The following is a 19,163-nucleotide window of genomic DNA, read 5'->3' as shown; positions in this document are numbered from 1 at the left end:
AATGTCTATGATAAAAACTTTTATTCAGAAATCGTGACACTGCTAGCCCCTTACCAGCAGGGACCGGTGGTCCTAGGGGGGGATTTTAACATGGTCTACGACCCAAAATTGGACAAGACAAGTCAGGGGGGCTTGGGGCAGAGATTCTATTCCAAGGGATTGCCGTTTTTGTGCACTACCCTTGAATTGATAGATGTGTGGAGGGTGCTCCATCCGGGGTGTAGAGATTACACACACTTGTCCAGAGCCCATTTATCTTCATCTAGGATTGATTATATATTCATTTCAAGGTCACTCTTCTCTAAAACTGTGGCAGCGGAGATTGGGCCAGGAGAAATTTCAGATCATTCACCAGTATGGGTAACACTGGAAATAGCGGGGAGTAAGAGGAGTTATGGGGGGTGGTCCTTCCCATTTGAGCTTTACCGAGATGCAAAATTTCAGGAACATCTTCAGGGAAAGTGGAGGGAATATGCACTCCACAATAAGGGTCATATAGAACAACATGGGTTATATTGGGAAGCCGCAAAGGCGGTGCTGAGAGGAGAAATAATCGCATATAGAGCATGGAAAAGGAGGCACAGGGATCAGGAGATCTTGCGCTTGGAAAGGGAGGTTCGGGTGCAGCGGCGGAGCTATGGGAGGGTCCAGACAGAGAAACAGAAATTGGTGTACTTGGAGTCTCAGAGGGCATTAAATGAGCTCTTGCAGGAGAGGGCATACAAATCGACTATGTATTATAAACATCAGTTGTTTATGTATGGGAACAAGGCAGGGCACTTGTTGGGCCGGTTTGCCAGAGGGTCAAGGGGGATATCCCGGATCCTGCAGGTGCAAAACCCGGATGGTAGAGTGCATAGGCTTGAGCAGGACATAGTCGAAAGTTTTCGAAATTATTATGCAAACCTGTATGAAGCAGATACAGATATAATACCTGATAGTATGTTATTTCTGGATAATATTGACCTGCCAGAGTTGGCGACACCACAGAAAGAAATTCTTAATGCCCCCATAGAGGAGGGGGAATTAATATTAGCTTTGCAACAGAGTGATATTCATAAGGCACCAGGGCCTGATGGCTATAGTATAGCCTTTTACAAACTGATGTATGAACAGGTAGCTCCGCCTTTGTTAAATCTGTTTAACTCCATAGCGCTTTCTGGTAAGGTCCCGGAGTCTTTTACCAAAGCAAAAATGATCGTGTTGTTGAAACCGGGGAAAAACCCAGAAGATATGGGTTCCTATAGACCAATTTCGCTGTTAAATTGCGATGCTAAATTGTATGCGAAAATTCTCGCTAACAGACTGGCGCGGGTGCTCCCTGGTTTGGTAGCGTCGCCACAAGTGGGGTTTGTGAGGGGTAGATCGGTGGTAAGTAACATGAGGGCCCTTATTGCTTCCTTGGAGAAGGTGGAGGAACAGGGACGGCCTTCTCTGCTGATAAGTTTCGACGCAGAGAAGGCCTTTGATAGGGTGGCGTGGCAGTTCTTATTTGCTGTGATGCAGAGGGTGGGCATCGAGGGTTTCTTCCGCACTGCGGTGGGAGCGCTGTATGTTGATCCTCGGGCGTTCCTGTGGATTAATGGAGAGAAATCACGGGAATTCCAGGTTCGAAGAGGGGTAAGACAGGGGTGTCCGCTCTCCCCATTGCTGTTTGTTCTGACTTTGGACCCCTTGGTACGAGAGATTGAGTCGCATCCGGAAATTGCAGGAGTAAAATGGAGAGAGATGGGTTTTAAGATCTCAGCTTTTGCGGATGATATTTTGGTACACATCACGGACCCTAAGAAATCTCTACAGGCGCTGTTAGAATTGTTTAAGGAATATGGGGATTATGCTGGATTCAAACTCAACTTTTCCAAGTCTTTGGCACTAACGGCAAGGGATGATGTGAAGGCGGAGTGGGTTCCCCTTAAAATGGGCCAAAGGGAGTTTTACATATCTGGGGGTACAGATAGCCATGAGGACGACGGAATTTTATAATCTTAATTATACACGGCTGTTGGAGAATATGCAGCTTAGGCTACAAAAATGGGCAATTCTGCCGCTGTCGCTGTATGGGAGAGTCCAATTATTTCGCATGGCAGAGTTCCCTAGATGGCTGTACATGCTGCAGGTTCTTCCACTGCGTTTGCGAAATAAAGATATTACGAAATTCAACCAGCACTTACGAAAGTTTGTTTGGGGGGGGGAAAAGTCTAAGCTGCCGCTGAATTTGTTAATGGGCACTTGGAAAGTGGGAGGCTTTGGCCTGCCAGATATACAAAAATATAATCAGGCTTGTCTGCTAAGACATTTGGGTGACTGGCTGCTGGACAGACATGATTATACGCCGCGGAAACTGGAGCAAGCTTTTTTTGCGCCCTTTCACTTACACTATTTATTACATGGTCCGCAGAGTTCGGTACCGTCACAATTTAGAGGTAGTTTGTTGCTAAGACCAATAAGGGAGGTGTGGCTGGAATTAAATAGGTACTGGGGTTTGGGAGCGGATATATCTGATCTATTACCGTTGCAGGGAAACCCAACATTTACGCCTGGATCTGAGAATCAGGTATTTCGGAGATGGGCACTACTGGGAATAACAAGGGTAGAACATGTATTAGGGACGAGGGGTGGCCTTCTAACCTTGGGAGCATTGGGGGTAGGAATTAGTGCCAGTCATGAATTTGCATACCAGCAATTAGCTCATTATATTCGGTCTCTCAACATGGAACAGTTGTATTGTGGACATGGGAGGAAAGTCAGAGAGTTCTTTAAGGAGACCCCGGGACAGCGGCCCTCAATTTCGAGTCTACATAAGCTTCTATGGGTAATAAACCCGCAGAGACAGACCGAAGCAATCACCACTCGATGGGCCCGTGACATGCAGAGACCCGGATTGACTTTAGACTACACAAAGTTGGTGTCCCGAATCCCGGAGATCTCAGTAAATGCGAGTCTGCGGGAATGCCAATTCCGAATCCTACACAGGGCTTATATGACCAAGACGCAGCTGTATAAGATGGGAGGGGTGCCTGATCCACTCTGCTCTAAGTGTCGGAGGCAGGAAGGCACACTGTACCACTGTCTTTGGGGTTGCACTGCCACACAAAAATACTGGCATCAGATCATAGAATATCTGGAGGGGTTGGTACAGTCTCGAATAAGTTTTACGCCTCTGGGGATACTATTTGATAAATATGAGCTTTTTGCCTTCCAGAAGAGGGGCTCGAGGCAGCTGATTCGCAGGGCCTGTTTGATGGGGAAAAAAGTGATTATGCATGGGTGGGTCTCTGCGGACCCACCTGATTTTTGGCATTGGAGGAACAGATTTCACAGTCTTCTATTGCACGAGCGAAGGGCGGTGGGACCCTCACAGAAGAAGAGGTCACAGTTTCTGGAGACTTGGGGTTCCTATATCCAGTCTCTGACTCCACGCGCGCGCAGTTCAGTGTTAAACGGCTTATAATTTTTTTTTTTTTTTTTTTTTTGGGGGGGGGGGGGGAGGGAGAATATAACGGAGGGGGGAAGGTATACAATGTATGATTTGGATGTAAATGTGCCTCCTTCTGGAGAATCTTTAGTTGCATTGATGTGGGTGGGGGATGGATTCTTGGGAGGGGGGTGGGGGGAGGGGGATAGGGGAAAAGGGGATGACACCTAAAACATAAATTTACATTGAATTACTCTTGAGTGTTCTATACATGTAAAAAATCCCATAGAATATGGAATAGTATTGGAGGGTGTGAACTTACTGCAAGCCTATGTTTGTATTTCTTGTGAATGGTGTAATGTTTGCACTGTGTCAGTTGGATCTTAATAAAAATGTTGAAACATAAATCTAGACTGAAAGCCCACCTCTTTAACATTGCTTTTGACTTGTAAACACTTATAACCACTTGCCTCCACCTACCCTCCTCTCCTCCCTGTACACATTAATTGATTTGATTACTTTATTTTTTGTCTATTAAATTGTAAGCTCTTTGAGCAGGGACTGTCTTTCTTCTATGTTTCTGCAGCGCTGCGTAGGCCTTGTAGCACTATAGAAATGCTAAATAGTAGTAGTAGTAGTAGTCCTGGTTTTCAACTTACATTTCCAATGAACTATGGAATTTGTAGTCTCCAGTTCTATCCTTTGAAACCACTGCTGTAGATTCCATAATGCACCAGGATAGGATTGTCACAAATCCAAGACTGGCCTAAAACTTTCCTTCTGGAATTGGTAACTTATAACCAGTGCTTTTTTTGTACAAAAAAAGGTGCCGGTACTCATTATGGGCGGGGTCACCACATATGGCTCCACCCCTATGATAGCCACACCCACATTAACCACACCCCCTACACCAGCCATGGCGCATATAAACAGACATCATTGAAAATATTACAGTACTATAGGAGAAAAAAATAACGTGATTTTTTTTTTCATTATAAATAATCTCTGTAAGCTCTTACAGCTCCAGTATACCCAGTGCAAAATAAGACAGCCAATGTAAATTCTCAAATTGGACATATTACAAACACTAAAATGAAAATAAAATGATTTCTTTCTACCTTTGTTGTCTGGTGACTGTTTTTCTTTCCATATTGGTCCCAGTCTGTGATTCTCCTTTCCTTGTTTTCGCTTAACTCTTCTGTGCCATTTGTCATTTTTGTCTCCTTTTTCTTTGCTTTCTTCAATATTTTTCAGGCTCTCTCTCTGTCCAGATTTAATTCATTCTTACTATCCATTCTTTAATTTCCTTCATCTACCTGTGGCTTTTCATCTTTTCCTCACCCTTGTTCTCCCCATGCCCCTTCCTCTTATTCTCCAGTCTTCTCTATTCCCCTTTTCCATCCAGCAGCTCTGCTTTCTCTCCCCATCCTTCCAGTGTCTCCCCTATTTCTTTCTGCATTCTTCCATCCAGCGTCTTCCCTCGTTCTCTCCCTATCCTTCCGTTTTCCCTCTCTCTCTCCCCATCCTTCCATCTGTTTTTCCCTCTCTCTCTCTCTCTCTCTCTCCCCATCCTTCCATCTGTTTTTCCCTCTCTCTCCCCATCCTTCCATCTGTTTTCCCTTTCTCTTTCCCCATCCTTCCATCTGTTTTTCCCTCTCTCCCCAATCCTTCCATCTGTGTTTTTCTCTCTCTCTCCCCATCCTTTCATCTGTTTTTCCCCTCTCTCCCCAATTCTTCCATCTGTTTTTCACCTCTCTCCCCAATCCTTCCCTCTGTTGTTTTCCCTCTTCCTCTCTCTCCCCAATCCTTCCCTCTGTTGTTTTCCCTCTTCCTCTCTCTCCCCAATCCTTCCTTCTGTTGTTTTCCCTCTCTCTCCCCAATCCTTCCCTCTGTTGTTTTCCCTCTTTTTCTCTCTCCCCAATCCTTCCCTCTGTTGGTTTCCCTCTTTCTCCCCAATCCTTCCCTCTGTTGGTTTCCCTCTCCCTGCCAAGTTTCCCGCGAACAGCGCGAAGTCGCGATGCACGCGGCACCAGCCCCTATTTCCGGCCGCTGCTGCTACTCCTGTTGAGCAGCAGTGGCTGCTACACAAAGAAAAAGAAGATTAAAAAAAAAAATTTGAAACCTGGCTTGGCTGGCTGAAACGCGGCACCCCGGCACTGTAGACAGCCATTAGGCATTGGTTGTTGCCCCGCAGCCGCTCCTCCTCTTGCCTCTACGTCACTGCCCCTGGAGGAAGACCCCGGAGGAGCGCAGTGACGTAGAGGCAAGAGGAGGAGCGGCTGCGGGGCAACAGCCAATGCTTAATGGCTGTCTACAGTGCCGGGGTGCCGCGTTTCAGCCAGGTTTGAAGTTTATTTTAAAATCTTTTTCTTTGTGTAGCGGCCGCTGCTGCTCAACAGGAGAAGCAGCAGCGGCCGGAAATGGGGGCTGGCACTGCGTGCGGGACATGGACTCAGGGGGCGGGGGGGGGAGCAAAAAAAAAAAAAAGGTGCCGGTACGCCGTACCGTTGCGTACCGGCACAAAAAAAGCACTGCTTATAACCAATGTTAGTCTACCAGTCTATTAAAGTTTATATACAGATGTTTAAGAAAGGGATGTGAAGTTGTTATGGTCTCCCTGAGTTTATATTTGTTTTGCAGAATTTAGGGGTCCTAATAAAATGAGGAGGGAGAGACAGTGTCTAACTGCTCACACTGAAGTGTTCCAATAAAGACTGAGTATAAGTATATAAACATGTATATCCCTGGGAGCATTCAGAGGCAGGCTAGAGAAGGGCATTGGCATTTATGTACATACTTTCTCTGCCCAGCTAACCCTTTGCAGTGCATTCCAGGTCCAGGATGAATACACAGGGTCAGGTGCAGCCATTTTGGAAGATGGCAGCTCATAGGCATGAGAGGGTGGACATTGCTTCTGCCTTTTGATCAAGGTATGTGGAGGAGGGTTTCCTGGGGGACCCAGGGTCCACTTGAATACCAAGGATGTATTTTTGTGGTATTAAGGGGGACTTGGTGTGTGTGTGAGGGGGGGGGGGGGGGTCCAGTAGACTACCAGAAAGTTTTTTGGGTAGTGTCAAGGTAGTGGTATGAGTTTATCTCTGGGGGTGGATCCCTTCTGGGGTTGGGGCATGGGGGCATTTCTGGAGTGGGGGGATCAAGGAGTAATAATAGCTGTTAGTTATTCTGCCCCTACTGCAGAAGAATGAACTAACCCATCTACAGCTCCTCAGATGTGGTGTTCAAGTTTTCATGTTGTGCTCACCTTCAAGTGGTCTGCAGCAGTTCTCTGCATCGGGGTGAAATAGTGCAAATCATATTAAAATGGAGGCTATTAGCTAACGCCTAAGGGGAGGTTTTTCTTCTGTGAAAAACCCATTTCTGCATTGGGTGCCCAGAAAGTTGAGTGCAGATGTTGCACTAACTGTGCACTTCTGTCTGTACTAACTTTATGCATGAAGCCCTCTATTACTTTTTTTTTTTTTTGGGGGGGGGGGGGGTTCCACCTCCCCCTCTTCTCCTTTTCCTTCTTTTACATCAGTAGCACCTATTGTATGAAAGATGCCCGAATTGACTTGGTTGACTTGGTATAGCCCTATGTCTTCCACAGTTTGAACATTCACCTTGACCCATACGGGCTCCAGTAAGCGCCTCCTTGGCACTGCCAAATCCCAACTCACGGCACACCACACTGGCAGCCTGCAGGTTCCAGCGATCATCACAGACAGTGCCCCAGTTGTTGTTCTTCAGCACTTCGACACGTCCCTCACCGATTTTTGCGCCACCCTTCAGACGGACGAGCAGCTGTGTGAAACATAAGAGAAGTAATGAGAGGAGGCAGGACAATTGGAGATGCAACTTAAAACCGAAGGTACTTTGTGAAAATTATCTATATGTGATTTCACAAAAAGTTGTAGTAGGTATGGCCTGGTGCCTCAGTAGGATGCTGATGCAGAAAAGCAGAAAATACCCCAAAAGCCACATAAAAAATGTCAAACAAACAAAAAATTGGGGAGCGACCACAGAAATGCCAACACAAGGGCAAGTTTATTAAAAAGTACAAAAAAACTAAAACGTTGAGTCAGATTGACCCCCCCCCCCCCCCAACAGTTGTATTGTAAGACTTCATTATGGGGTTGACAGGCTCCATTTTGAATGGATGCCAACAGGGCAGGAGCATCTGGGGGTCATTCCTGCTACCCCTTCCTCCTACCACCAGCTAGCCACCAAGGAAATCCTTGGTAAGAACTAGAACAGGGGCTTCAGATGTAGGGGCGGTTAAGCTGTGTGCTGGACAGAATGCAGTGGGAGGGGTCCGTTGAATTATTTTCCACAGCCCCTTGAAGAGGCTCCCCAGGAGTCTGCCTGGTAGGAAAGATAAGCCCTGTTCAAAGATGGTTTTATCTTTTTAAAAAAATAACACAGTTTGCAAAGTCAAAATGCAAATTAGATTATTCAATTTGCAAAATACCAATGCGCTCTGCATGTCATTATTAGGTATCTCCATCTGAAGGCTGACACAAGCTATTTTTAAAAATCTTTGCATGCCTCTGAGCTAGTGCAAATCGATGGGGAAATTTGTTTAACTATGGTGCTTATTTTAGAATATCTTTAGATCTCTATAAACTGACATTTAGATGTTTTTACTTCATAAACGTCCAAATCCCAATTTTACAAATCTGGGTTACGCGTGTCTAAAACTGAAGAATGTCGATATGGCAAGTGGGTATAATTTGGGTGGGACCAGGGCACGGCTAGGATGGAAGGAAAACACAGACGGCCATTCCCCATTTCCAAATGGGAGGGTACATCTATGACCCCTAACATGAATGACAGTAGTTAGACCTGCTCCCAGGGATATCCAGGGTGCCATAAAGTACTGGAACGCATAGGGTCGGTAACATGCAGTAGCTGTCAGGATTGGCAATAGCGCTATTGCACTCACTGAGATGTTGGGTCAATGCAGCCACATTACCAGCCCCACCAGAACAGACCACTGGCACCTCTACCTTCTCACCCCTCAATGACAGCTTCCTGCTCCCTCACTCCACTGATGAAAGCTTCCAACTTCCCCATCCCTGTGAGCACCCCTGGATTCCCTAGCAAGTACATCTCTCTGCTGCAAATCCCCTATTCCAACCCACCCCCGAGGATCCTACAGCAACCTCTGGGGTAGAGGCCAACCAAATTTTGATGTCAGTTTTGGATTCAGCACTGAAACTGGACTAAAATCTGGGTTTGGGTTTCTGCTGATAATTCCTGTGCATTTTCAGTTGAAACAGAAACTCTCCGCCCCTCGACAAACACAAGTCACTCTGCCAACTTGGCCCCAGACCATCAGTAGACCCTCCCCTGGCCTACCTTAACAAGCTCTGGTGATTTAGTGGCTTCTTCAGGGGCAGGAAAGAACCACACTCTTTCCTGCCCAATGCTGCTGCTGCTGCTGCTGCAGGAGGTCCCAGAAGCCCTTTTGAGACTGGCACTGGCACATCTTATGTATGTTTCTATTGTTGCTCACTCTCATTCATGATTTATGGTTTTATACACATTTATTTTGAATTATGTGTTTTTTATTCAACAACAAGTATTTATGTAATGTTTGATCCTATTTATTTTTAAATTACTGTTTATGATCCATGTTTATTCATGTTTTATATTTGGTTTTGTAGACTCCTGAAGAAGGTGCTCCGGCACCGAAACACGGCTGTGTTGAGTCAACCTGTTTATAATAAATATATTTTTTATCTAATTATATGTCTCCTGCTTTGTTTGGAAAGAGCCTACTTTCCCCCACTCCTCTTCTTTTCTGTGTATTTGTTTCGTGGGGATTGAGTGCACCTCCACACTCCCGTGTGGTAGTCTTTCATATATATTTATTTCTTCAAGTCAGTTTTCAACAGCATTTTCTCATTTATTTATTTATTTATTATATTTTTTTTTATAGAAGTTTTTATTGAGCATTGTTAATCAAACACAACCAATAACCATCTCTACATAATACAAGTAGATTATACAATCTCACTACCAGTCCAGGTCATTTTAGTCAACGTAACAGACAAACCAGCGAACAGAGTAACAATGTCATATTAAGAGCTCAGTATACTTCAAATATTTTTGGTTTTACATATTAACCTACCCTAGCCCCCCCCTATCAATCTCTAACCCTCCCTCCTATTTATTACATTTTTATCCCACATTTTCCCACCTATTTGCAGGCTCAATGTGGCTTACATAGTACCGTAGGCGTTTGCCAAGAATGGTAGAGAAACAAATACAAGGTGATATTGTGGTCGAATAAAGGGTTCATTACCCAAAATATGAACACAATTATAATGTTAATTAATAAGTTTTGGATGTTACTGAATTCTATTATTCTGTCTCACTGTATTTCCAGTTTTACTACTACTACTACTTAACATTTTTAGAGCGCTACTAGGGTTACGCAGTACTGTACAGTTTAACAAAGAAGGACAGTCCCTGCTCGAAGGAGCTTACAATCTAAAGGACGAAATGTCAAGTTGGGGCAGTCAAGATTTCCTGACTAGAGGTGTAGTGGTTAAGTGCCAAAGGCGACATTGAAGAGGTGGGCTTTGAGCAAGGATTTGAAGATGGGCAGGGAGGGGGGCCTGGCGTATGGGCTCAGGGAGTTTATTCCAAGCATGGGGCGAGGCGAGGCAGAAAGGGCAGAGCCTGGAGTTGGCGGTGGTGGAGAAGGGTACTGAGAGGAGGGATTTGTCTTGAGAGCGGAGGTTATGGGTAGGAACGTAAGGGGAGATGAGGGTAGAGAGGTAAGGAGGGGCTGCAGATCGAGTGCATTTGTAGGTTAGTAGGAGAAGCTTGAACTGTATGCGGTACCTGATCGGAAGCCAGTGAAGTGTCTTCCGCCAGCTACAATAACTTTTGAAGCTGTTTTAGTGCTATTTAGTTTTGATTTCATGATATTTATAGCTACATATAGGACACTTTCAAATAAATTAAAAAGCTGTCAAATAACAAAAAAATAAAAAAAAATCTTTAGTCCACCACCTTTTAAGACACTGTCTATCCAACCGGAACAGCTTTTGACTTTTCACAGATGGACCACGCATAGGCAGTCCAATATTTCTAATAATCTTTTGCTATTGCTTTCAATAGAGTTTGCTATTGTTTTGGGTGTACTTGTGACTCTCTCTACTGCCAGCAAACTAGCTTCAACCCATATAATGGGCTAGATAGCCTCGTACTGTCTCCTGTTCTCAATCTAACCTCCTTAGGATAAGGAGACCCAGAAGGAAGCAGTGACACTCACTGCAGATGCCTCCATCCTGAAGTTGAGAAACTCAACTGCAACCACTACATTCAGGTAGGCCAAGTTCAGCTTGGGACCTTGAAGAGTTGTGTTTTGACCTGGCTGGCTGCAGGCCAGCCTTGTGTGCCTACTAGAGACCATGCTGGTAACTCTGGATCCAGGGACCCAGGCCAGAGACTAGTAAGAATTACTGCTAAGAGAAAGACACTCCTGTATGCTGTGGCCCTGCAGGAGCAGGCCACCCGAGGACACTGTTATATTTACTGAACTAGTTTGAGTATTGATTCCTCCTTCTCTGTGAAGTGAACGGGAGCTCTTTCCAGATACCTTTAATATATATTCTTTGTTTTCACTGCAACTTGCTGAGTGTGTGTGGATTGTCTTACCTGGCCCCATGGTCTGCCCTTGCTCACGGTACCACACCCCTAAATAAGCCTCTCTTTAATACAGCATCATTGAGCCATTCATTTCTGAACTTAATAGATGAGGTGCTATTATTATACAGAATATTATACAGAATTTTTCTAATAAAATTAGGAGCTGCTCAGAATTTCAGATTAAGAACTGGGAGCCTATAGGCACTGAAATGTTGGGGGGAGAGGACTACACCTGAAAACATCAAAGTGTGCAGTAGCAAGGAGTCCCTCCCAACACACACAGATGTTATCAGACTATAGAGATCACTCCTCCTCTCTCCCCTAGTCATGTTCCCCTCATCTTCAGAGATCCTCCACGGACATAGGCAGTCACAACAACAACTTGAAGAAAACAGTACACAGACTGCCTGTGAGTCTGGTCTTCACGCTCGCATGCCTTGAAGCAGCCCACTCATTCCTCCCACATGGGTTTCCTATTACCACAGAAAGCTGAGTGAAGACTGGGATCCCTACAAGCTCCTGACCTACTGCTTCTTGTTGCTGCTGCTGTTGCAGGTAGAGAATGACACGGGGACGGGGAACCGCAGTAACCGCGGGGATGGGGACGGGGAACCGCAGTAACCGCGGGGATAGGGACGGGGACAAACTTTGTCCCTGTGTCATTTTCTATTTGGAAGGGTAGAGGGTGGTTGTGGGAAGGAGGGTTATTATAGCTGCTTATTGTTTTCTATTTGTAATTTATACACAACAGTTTCACAGCATATTGTTCCTTTTTATACTTTAATAAAAAGATTTAAATATAAAATCATAAGTGTTCAAGGCTTCTGTAGATAAGAACAGAGCCCACAGGGACAGAACCTGCGGAGATGGAGACAGGGCCTGCGGAGATGGGGCGGGGATGGAGACAGAACCCACGGGGACAGGACGGGGACAAACTTTGTCCCTGTGTCATTCTCTAGTTACAGGCCCTCACAGGCTTGGAGAGAAAGGCATAACAGTACTGATGAGAAAGTGCCACAAGAAGCAGTTAGTTATGTTGTCTATGTCTAAATCTGAACCTACTGGCAATATAGATAACATCACTCCTATGTCTGAGGTGCACATGGTAGTAAGTTTGCTGCTTTAACTTTGGAAGTCACCTTGAGCAGTTCATAGACAGGGTCTAACAAATGTAAATAAGTAAAAAGCTTACCTCTCCGTGCTGCTGCTGCTTTTTCTTTTTCTGGGCAATACCACTTGAAAACATGGGGCCTGCCAGACAACTAACCACTACTGGCATCCCCCCCTTGCAGACTCCGGTGGCATTCCCCTTGTAGAACTCAAAAGGGCAGAGAGAGAGGTGGACCTCAGTGCCAGCGCACGCCACCGAATGAACACGGTAATTTAGCTGTTGGCGCTCTGCGTACAACCTGTGCAGGAACAGAAAGGATATTGTCACAACACAGCCTGCAGTTTGCTGGACTGCACATGGAAAAGAATAGGTTCTGTTAAGAGGACTGAAAGGAGAGAAAAAAGGAACTGGATTTTACAGGAAGGCATGGAAGCTTTCCACTACAGAGCCAAGATATGAATTTATTCTCTACTTCTTCTACTTATCACTTCTACTATTCCCAACAAAGCAGCCAAATTATTTTTAGGAACTGTAAGGACCAGCTTGCCAAACAGCTAGAATCAGGTGCAAAATCTGATTCAGAAGAGGTGCAACCTCAATGGATAATTTTCATGTCGATGGTCAAAATTAGACCTTCTATCACAAAAATGTCAAAGGTGCATGCAATAATATGCAGACTTTTAAAGACGGTAAATTATAGGGTTTTGGATTCATAAACAGACCAAAGGACATGTTCTGTTATGCTGGTTAGAACCAAACATCCTATTTGAGTGCACAGGAAGATCTACTTTATCCACTGCCAATTATATCTCTTTCCAACTCCGACTCTATTGAAACCAGATCATAGTACCATACCAAGGACACCACTTAACCTTTCTTTGAACCTTCCTAATGTCTAGGATGAAGCAGAGTGGTTGCCATTTTAGTACACTTTAAATATAATGAATAGCAATAAAACAAAAGAAAGGAAAACATGGTGATACCTTTTTTTAACAATATATTTTTGACAAGCTTTGAAAAGCTTCTTCAGCTCAGATATAAGCAAAAGATGACAATGTCAAAATTTAAATAACGAAACATGAAAAGCATTCCAATACCTTTGAAAGCTGTGCAGTTAAGTGCTGTATAAATTCAAAGTTTGAATCATTTTCCTTTCAAAGAATTACAAAAGGATATTGTGTTGACATCCAGAGAAGGGCTTGCCTTTTCTTCCTTCTTTCTAGCCCTCAAAGATCCATCATAAATTTCTTTCTGTATTAATTCTCATTTAGCTCTCTTCTGGCAGTTGCCATGTGCAACCTTTCTCTTGTACATGCGTGTGAACAATTAAGATTTATATTTGAACCAGGCAACCTCAACCGGTTTAAAAAAAGTTTTCCCCAGAATTCCTCTGGAAATCCACCAGACCTTTACCAGTGGATTTGGAAAAAAAATTTGAAAGATCTTTTAAACATATAGAGATCTGAAAAATTAGTTTCATATTTTCAAAAAATCTTCAGCGATTTTGCTGAAATATCATGCAAAGCAGATTATTTCAAATCCACTTTGGGTTTATTACAGAAATCTCTGTTAAACCAATTTGACAAATCTTGGGAATGTTTCTGGATTTATCAAATTGTCTGAAAAAACACTCTTTTGAGCAAACTTACACATCTCTACTACTACTACTACTTAACATTTCTATAACACTACTAGACGTACGCAGCATTGTACACTGAACATGAAGAGATAGTCCCTGCTCGACAGAGCTTACAATCTAATTACGACAAACAGGACAAATAAGAAGGGAATTACTAAGGTGGGCATGATAAAATACGGGTACTGAACAAGTGAGTAAGGGTTAGGAGTTAAAAGCAGCATCAAAATGATGGGCTTTTAACCTAGATTTGAAGACAGCCAGAGATGGAGCTTGACGTACTGACTCAGGAAGCAGAAGCGGAGCCAGGATGAGGCAAGTTGATGGCACAGGGGGAGCGAGAGCAGACTTCTGCCGGCGCACATTTTCACTGCAACAGGACAAAAAAATAGGCACCGGCAGAACTCCGTTTGGGGGAGCGGCCGCTCCCCTGGTACCCCACCTAGCTACGCCACTGTCAGGAAGTCTATTCCAGGCATATGATGCAGCAAGATAAAAGGAACGGAGTCTGGAGTTAGAGGAGGAGGAGAAGGGTGCAGATAAGAGAGATTTACCCAGTGAATGGAATTCCCGGGGAGGAATGTAGGGAGAGATGATAGTGGAAAGGTACTGAGGAGCTGCAGAGTGAATGCACTTATGAGTCAATAAGAGGCGTTTGAACCGTATGTGGAAACAGATAGGGAGCCAATGAAGTCACTTGAGGAGAGAGCTAATATGAGCATAATGACCCTGGCAGAATTTAAGTTGTGCAGCAGAATTTTGAACAGATTGAAGAGGAGACAGATGGCTAAGTGGGAGACCTGTGAGAAGCAAGTTGCAATAGTCTAAGTGAGAGGTGATTAAATTTACAGAAGACACAAAACTGTTCAAAGTTATCAAAATGCATGCGGATGGTGAAAAATTGCAGGAAGACCTTAGGAAACTGGAAGTCTGGGCATCCAAATGGCAGATGAAATTTAATGTAGACAAATGCAAAATGATTCACATTGGGAAGAACAATCGGAATCATAGTTATCTAATGTTAGGGTCCACTTTAGGAGTCAGCATTCAAGAACAAGACCTAGATGTCATTATAGACAATATGCTTAAATGTTCTGCCTAGTGTGTTCAATTCTGGTCGCCGTATCTCAAGAGAAAGCGGAATTAGAAAAGGTCCACAGAAGAGTGACTTAAATGATAGAGGGAATGGAACTGCTCCCATATGAGGAAAGGCTAAAGAGGTTAGAACTCTTCAGCTTGGAAAAGAGATGGCTGAAGGGGGGGGGGGGGATACGATTGAGGTCTACAAAAATCCTGAGTGGTGTGGATCGGGTGGAGGTGAATCGATTTTTCACTCATTAATAAAGAACAAAGACCAGGGGACATTCAATGAAATTGCACGGAAATACTTCTAAAACAAAGAGGAGGAAATATTTCCTGCATTTACACTTGAACAGGGGCATGCTAATGAGAGCGCCTAGTGCTAGCTATATAGTACTGCTGAAAATTCACAGATAGTGGATTGATATTGTAGTAGCTTCCATATGAAAAGCCGTTCTATAATCTAGGCACCTGCTTACCACACAGCCTCAGAGCGCCTCACTAGAGGGGCCCAATTGTAGAATTGCCCCTTAAACTTATAAGTGCCTTTCACTATCAGGTTTGTTGATTTTCAAGGTGAGAATCTCAACAGAAATGCACATTTGTTATCTGCAAACAGCGCATATTTATGTTACAGAAGTATATTTTTAAATCACATCTGAGCATGTTTCCACATACTGTATGCAGAATCTTAACTAACTGTACGTGAGCATGACAGTATGGCCTACAGTGAAGAAACGAGGTACGTTCAGTTTCATACAAACATGGAAAACACTTCTGACACCATTAGCATGAGTAAACCATGCTAGCGATCACATGAGTAAACATTTCCACAAGTCAGGCTCAGGCAGCAAGTAGACAGTATGAGGAATGAGGAGTTGGCTTTTAGAGCAGGCAAGTCAAACTCCACTGGGTAACATTTCCTTCTGAAAATGTTCCTTTCATGTCCTCCATAACTGCAGCAAACTCCTCCATGAGAAATAACACTTTTTTCAGTAATGAGCGTCTCCCCTTTCCCCACCCCACAGCTATTCTACCTAATGATCATAACAGGATACTGCAAACAAGCAAAGGGCACAAGATTTAATCTACAAAAGCAGTTTCTCCCATTTTATATGTCCAGGAGAAATCTGCTATAAATTGGTGGTAATCTCTCCTGTTGGCGACTCACTGCAGGAAACTATCATGGTATGGAAGAACTCCAGGGGTGGGGGGTGGGGTGGGGGGGATGGACTGTGGATTAAGTCTCTGCCTCCCTGCTTGGTAGACTCTGGTTTCTGAGCAATTTCTGTCTTTTTTGTGTTTTGCTTTGGGCAAGTTGAATTTTTTCTTCTGCCTGTTTACAATTCTCATTAAACCCAATGCTATACATATAGGCAGTAGAATGGGGTGAGCCACAGGGGCCATGGCCCGACCAACATTTTACTCCAAGTGGCATAAACAACTAAGAAGTTTGGAGGGACAAGGGTCTGTTTGCTTGGCCTCTCCATCCAATAAGCTGTTCTGCTGTACCTGCCACAGATGTCCAACTAGCCAATATCCCAGCTTAGCCCTTCTGTAGGACCTAGCTTGGAAGGCTGTTAACCAAGCTCTTTGAAGGGGTTGGTGAAAATGATCTGGAGACTTTTGTGCTCTATCAGTCAAGCCCTCTTCTTTTCCCAGATATTGTAGCAAGAGGACAGAATTCGTGTCTCTTACGTACCATCGCTGGGCTATCACACAGCAGCAGCAAGAGCTGTAAGTCATATTTTGAACGTCCTGTAATCACTGAGTTTAAGGTAGGAGCTGAAAGTGAATAGTCTGCTGGACAACACAGAATGCTTACCAGTGACCCACTAGCTGAATCCTGACCTTAGAACAGAAATGTGTTGTTTCTAATGGAGCAGTTAACAGGCAAAGGGCCCATCACCAAAAGGTTACAAGCAGCCAATCCGTCATTAACTTACTTACAAGCAATTCTTTACCAACCCAACAAGCAAGCATCCTTCATTATTCCAGTAACAAGCAGCCTAATGGTATTTTGTTTATCCAAGCATTACCACTAGCCATGTACAAGACATATTTAGGACAAATCATACAGCACACCCTCCCCCTTTGCACAATGCATCTTATCCTTAGGAACTTAAAGAGTTTTATGATCCCTCTGCATCTCTCTTATAGAGCCTCAACCCTATAGCCATTCAGATTTGGGCTTCAGTTCTATGTATAGAGGAGCTGAACATCATAGATGTATCATACATTCTTCTATCTTTCTCATCATGGAGGGTAGGGCTTCCCACTTTGGTCCTTGAAGCCCACCCATGCAGACAAGATTAAAGGACATCCACAATGAATATTCATCAGGTATATCTGCACATGCTGTAGACCCACTCAGTGCAAATATGATGTCTTCTGCATGTTCATTGTTGATATTCTAAAAACAAGACTGACTGGGCAGGCATTGAGGACAGGATTGGAAACCAATGGCACAGGGGACTCTTTACTGTTGCTGCCCTTTCTCGATTATAACAGTCAAGCCTATTTTTCCAAACAAATATTTCTCTATAGGCTCATCCCTGTGTCTTGCTTAACTGTAATTAATCTGGGGTCTTGTTGAGTTCGTGTTGTCAAGAAATTTAGAAAGATCTATGAACTTATTCCATGATCAAACCTAGTACCCTGTGCAACCTTTGAGCTCTAAGAATGAGGTTCATGTCCCACATGTCTGAGCCTGAAATATAGTACAAATAGTGCTTCGTTTGAGTTTGTATATTACTGCTAGAGTCATAGACCCTAGAACTGAGCTGTGCCATATGTTCATCACAGGATTAGAAAGTGAGAGGGGATAGAAACTGGGTCAGCAGTTGTGCAAAGGAGGATGGATAGGTCAGATAGGATATCTTATTTTTTGATTTATTCTTAAAAAATTTTTAAAAAATAATAATAAGTAGTTACTATGGTCCATGCTGATACCACCAGTTAGTTACCTGTCTTTGGACCCAAAGCTCTTGCCTTTTGCCTTGGCATCACGCTTTTCTAACCGCCTGTGAACACGAAATAACAAACACAACAAGGGATAAGCAAACATTTCTTTAACTTGCTCAACTCTGTCCTGGAGTGTGGCAAGCTCAGCAAGAAAACAACAGTGGGAAGGTACATGGAGGGCTCAGAAGAGGCAGGACAGAAGAGAGAAAATATATGTGTACAGAAAATATTGGTTTTTTCCTACTTTTTTTTACAATTCTTTCTTTTTAGGATCGCCTTTGCTATATGACACATTCTTCTGTATTTTTGTCATTGTTTCATACAAATTCATGTAGGTTATGTAACTAAACAATGTACTTAAGGTTAATACACTGATGTATTAACCAAGACACTTGAAAGACCTATGGAACATATCCTAGTTAAAAACCTGTTCAGTAGACTTTGAACATGCTGAAGCGCCTCTAAGAAGTAACTTCCAGCTTTCTGGATCTGATTATATGAAATACTTTATGTGAGGAAGTTTTTTCATGCTATGGGTCAGTTTATGTATTCAGAAAGCTCTTGGGATTTGAAATTTAAGAAACAAAAACAAGTAACAACCCTATGTCGAGGAGAAGATCCCGGGCCTCAATAATATTCGCTGTGTCTCACCTCTTGGGAACAGGAGAGGGATCTCCCAGTCAGTGGCAACTCCTTCCTGAGGTCAGCAGTGACTTATTTCTCCCATACTCTTTTCTGGACCATGGGGAAAGTATCCCTGACCCTCAGTGACTGATTTTACTTCCCATCTCCTGACTGATTTTACTTCCCATCTCCATTAGGCCTGAGGCAAAGCATTCCTGACCTCTACTCTTCAAGTGACTGGTTACTGAGCGTGTTCACCTCTGCAAATTCTTTTTTTTTTTCAGTGCAAATGTTATACTTTTCCTGAATAACCACAGCCTACAACAGGGGTTCTCAACCCAGTCCTCAGAAAACACACAGCCAGTCAGGTTTTAAGCACAACCTCCTTTGTATGGAAATCCATCTCATACATATTCATAGTGGGTATCCTGAACACCTGTCTGGGTGTATCCTGAGTAGGTTAAGAACCACTGGCCTTTATGCTTTCTGAAGGCATCTGAACATCTCTGTAGGAAAAAGGGAAGTGCCCAAAATGTGCATTTATATAACAACTAGTAAAAAAGGCCCGTTTCTCACACAAATGAAACAGGCGCTAGCAAGCACATAAGCACCGCCATACTGAGAAAAGACCAAGGGTCCATCAAGCCCAGCATCCTGTCTCTGACAGCGGC

General features: G+C 43.8%; 1 protein-coding gene across 4 annotated transcripts in view; it reads right to left on the bottom strand.

Annotated features, from left to right (window-relative positions):
• The window catches only part of LOXL3 (lysyl oxidase like 3), a 117,572-nt gene that overhangs the window by 55,848 nt on the left and 42,561 nt on the right, over positions 1-19,163 (bottom strand). For 3 of the 4 annotated variants that reach the window (XM_030190868.1, XM_030190869.1, XM_030190870.1), the window contains exons 5-7: positions 17,871-17,927; positions 12,270-12,486; positions 7,036-7,216 (exon numbers count right to left, since the gene is read on the bottom strand). In XM_030190868.1, the coding sequence (XP_030046728.1) occupies positions 7,036-7,216; positions 12,270-12,486; positions 17,871-17,927 (455 nt within the window). The remainder of the gene's footprint in view (positions 1-7,035; positions 7,217-12,269; positions 12,487-17,870; positions 17,928-19,163) is intronic. The other variant, XM_030190871.1, reaches the window with a different exon arrangement.

This window comes from Microcaecilia unicolor, chromosome 2 (assembly GCF_901765095.1).
Source record: "Microcaecilia unicolor chromosome 2, aMicUni1.1, whole genome shotgun sequence".
NCBI classification, from domain to species: domain Eukaryota; kingdom Metazoa; phylum Chordata; class Amphibia; order Gymnophiona; family Siphonopidae; genus Microcaecilia; species Microcaecilia unicolor.
The sequence above is the reverse complement of the archived record's forward strand: the minus strand, read 5'-3'. Positions and strand labels throughout refer to the sequence as shown.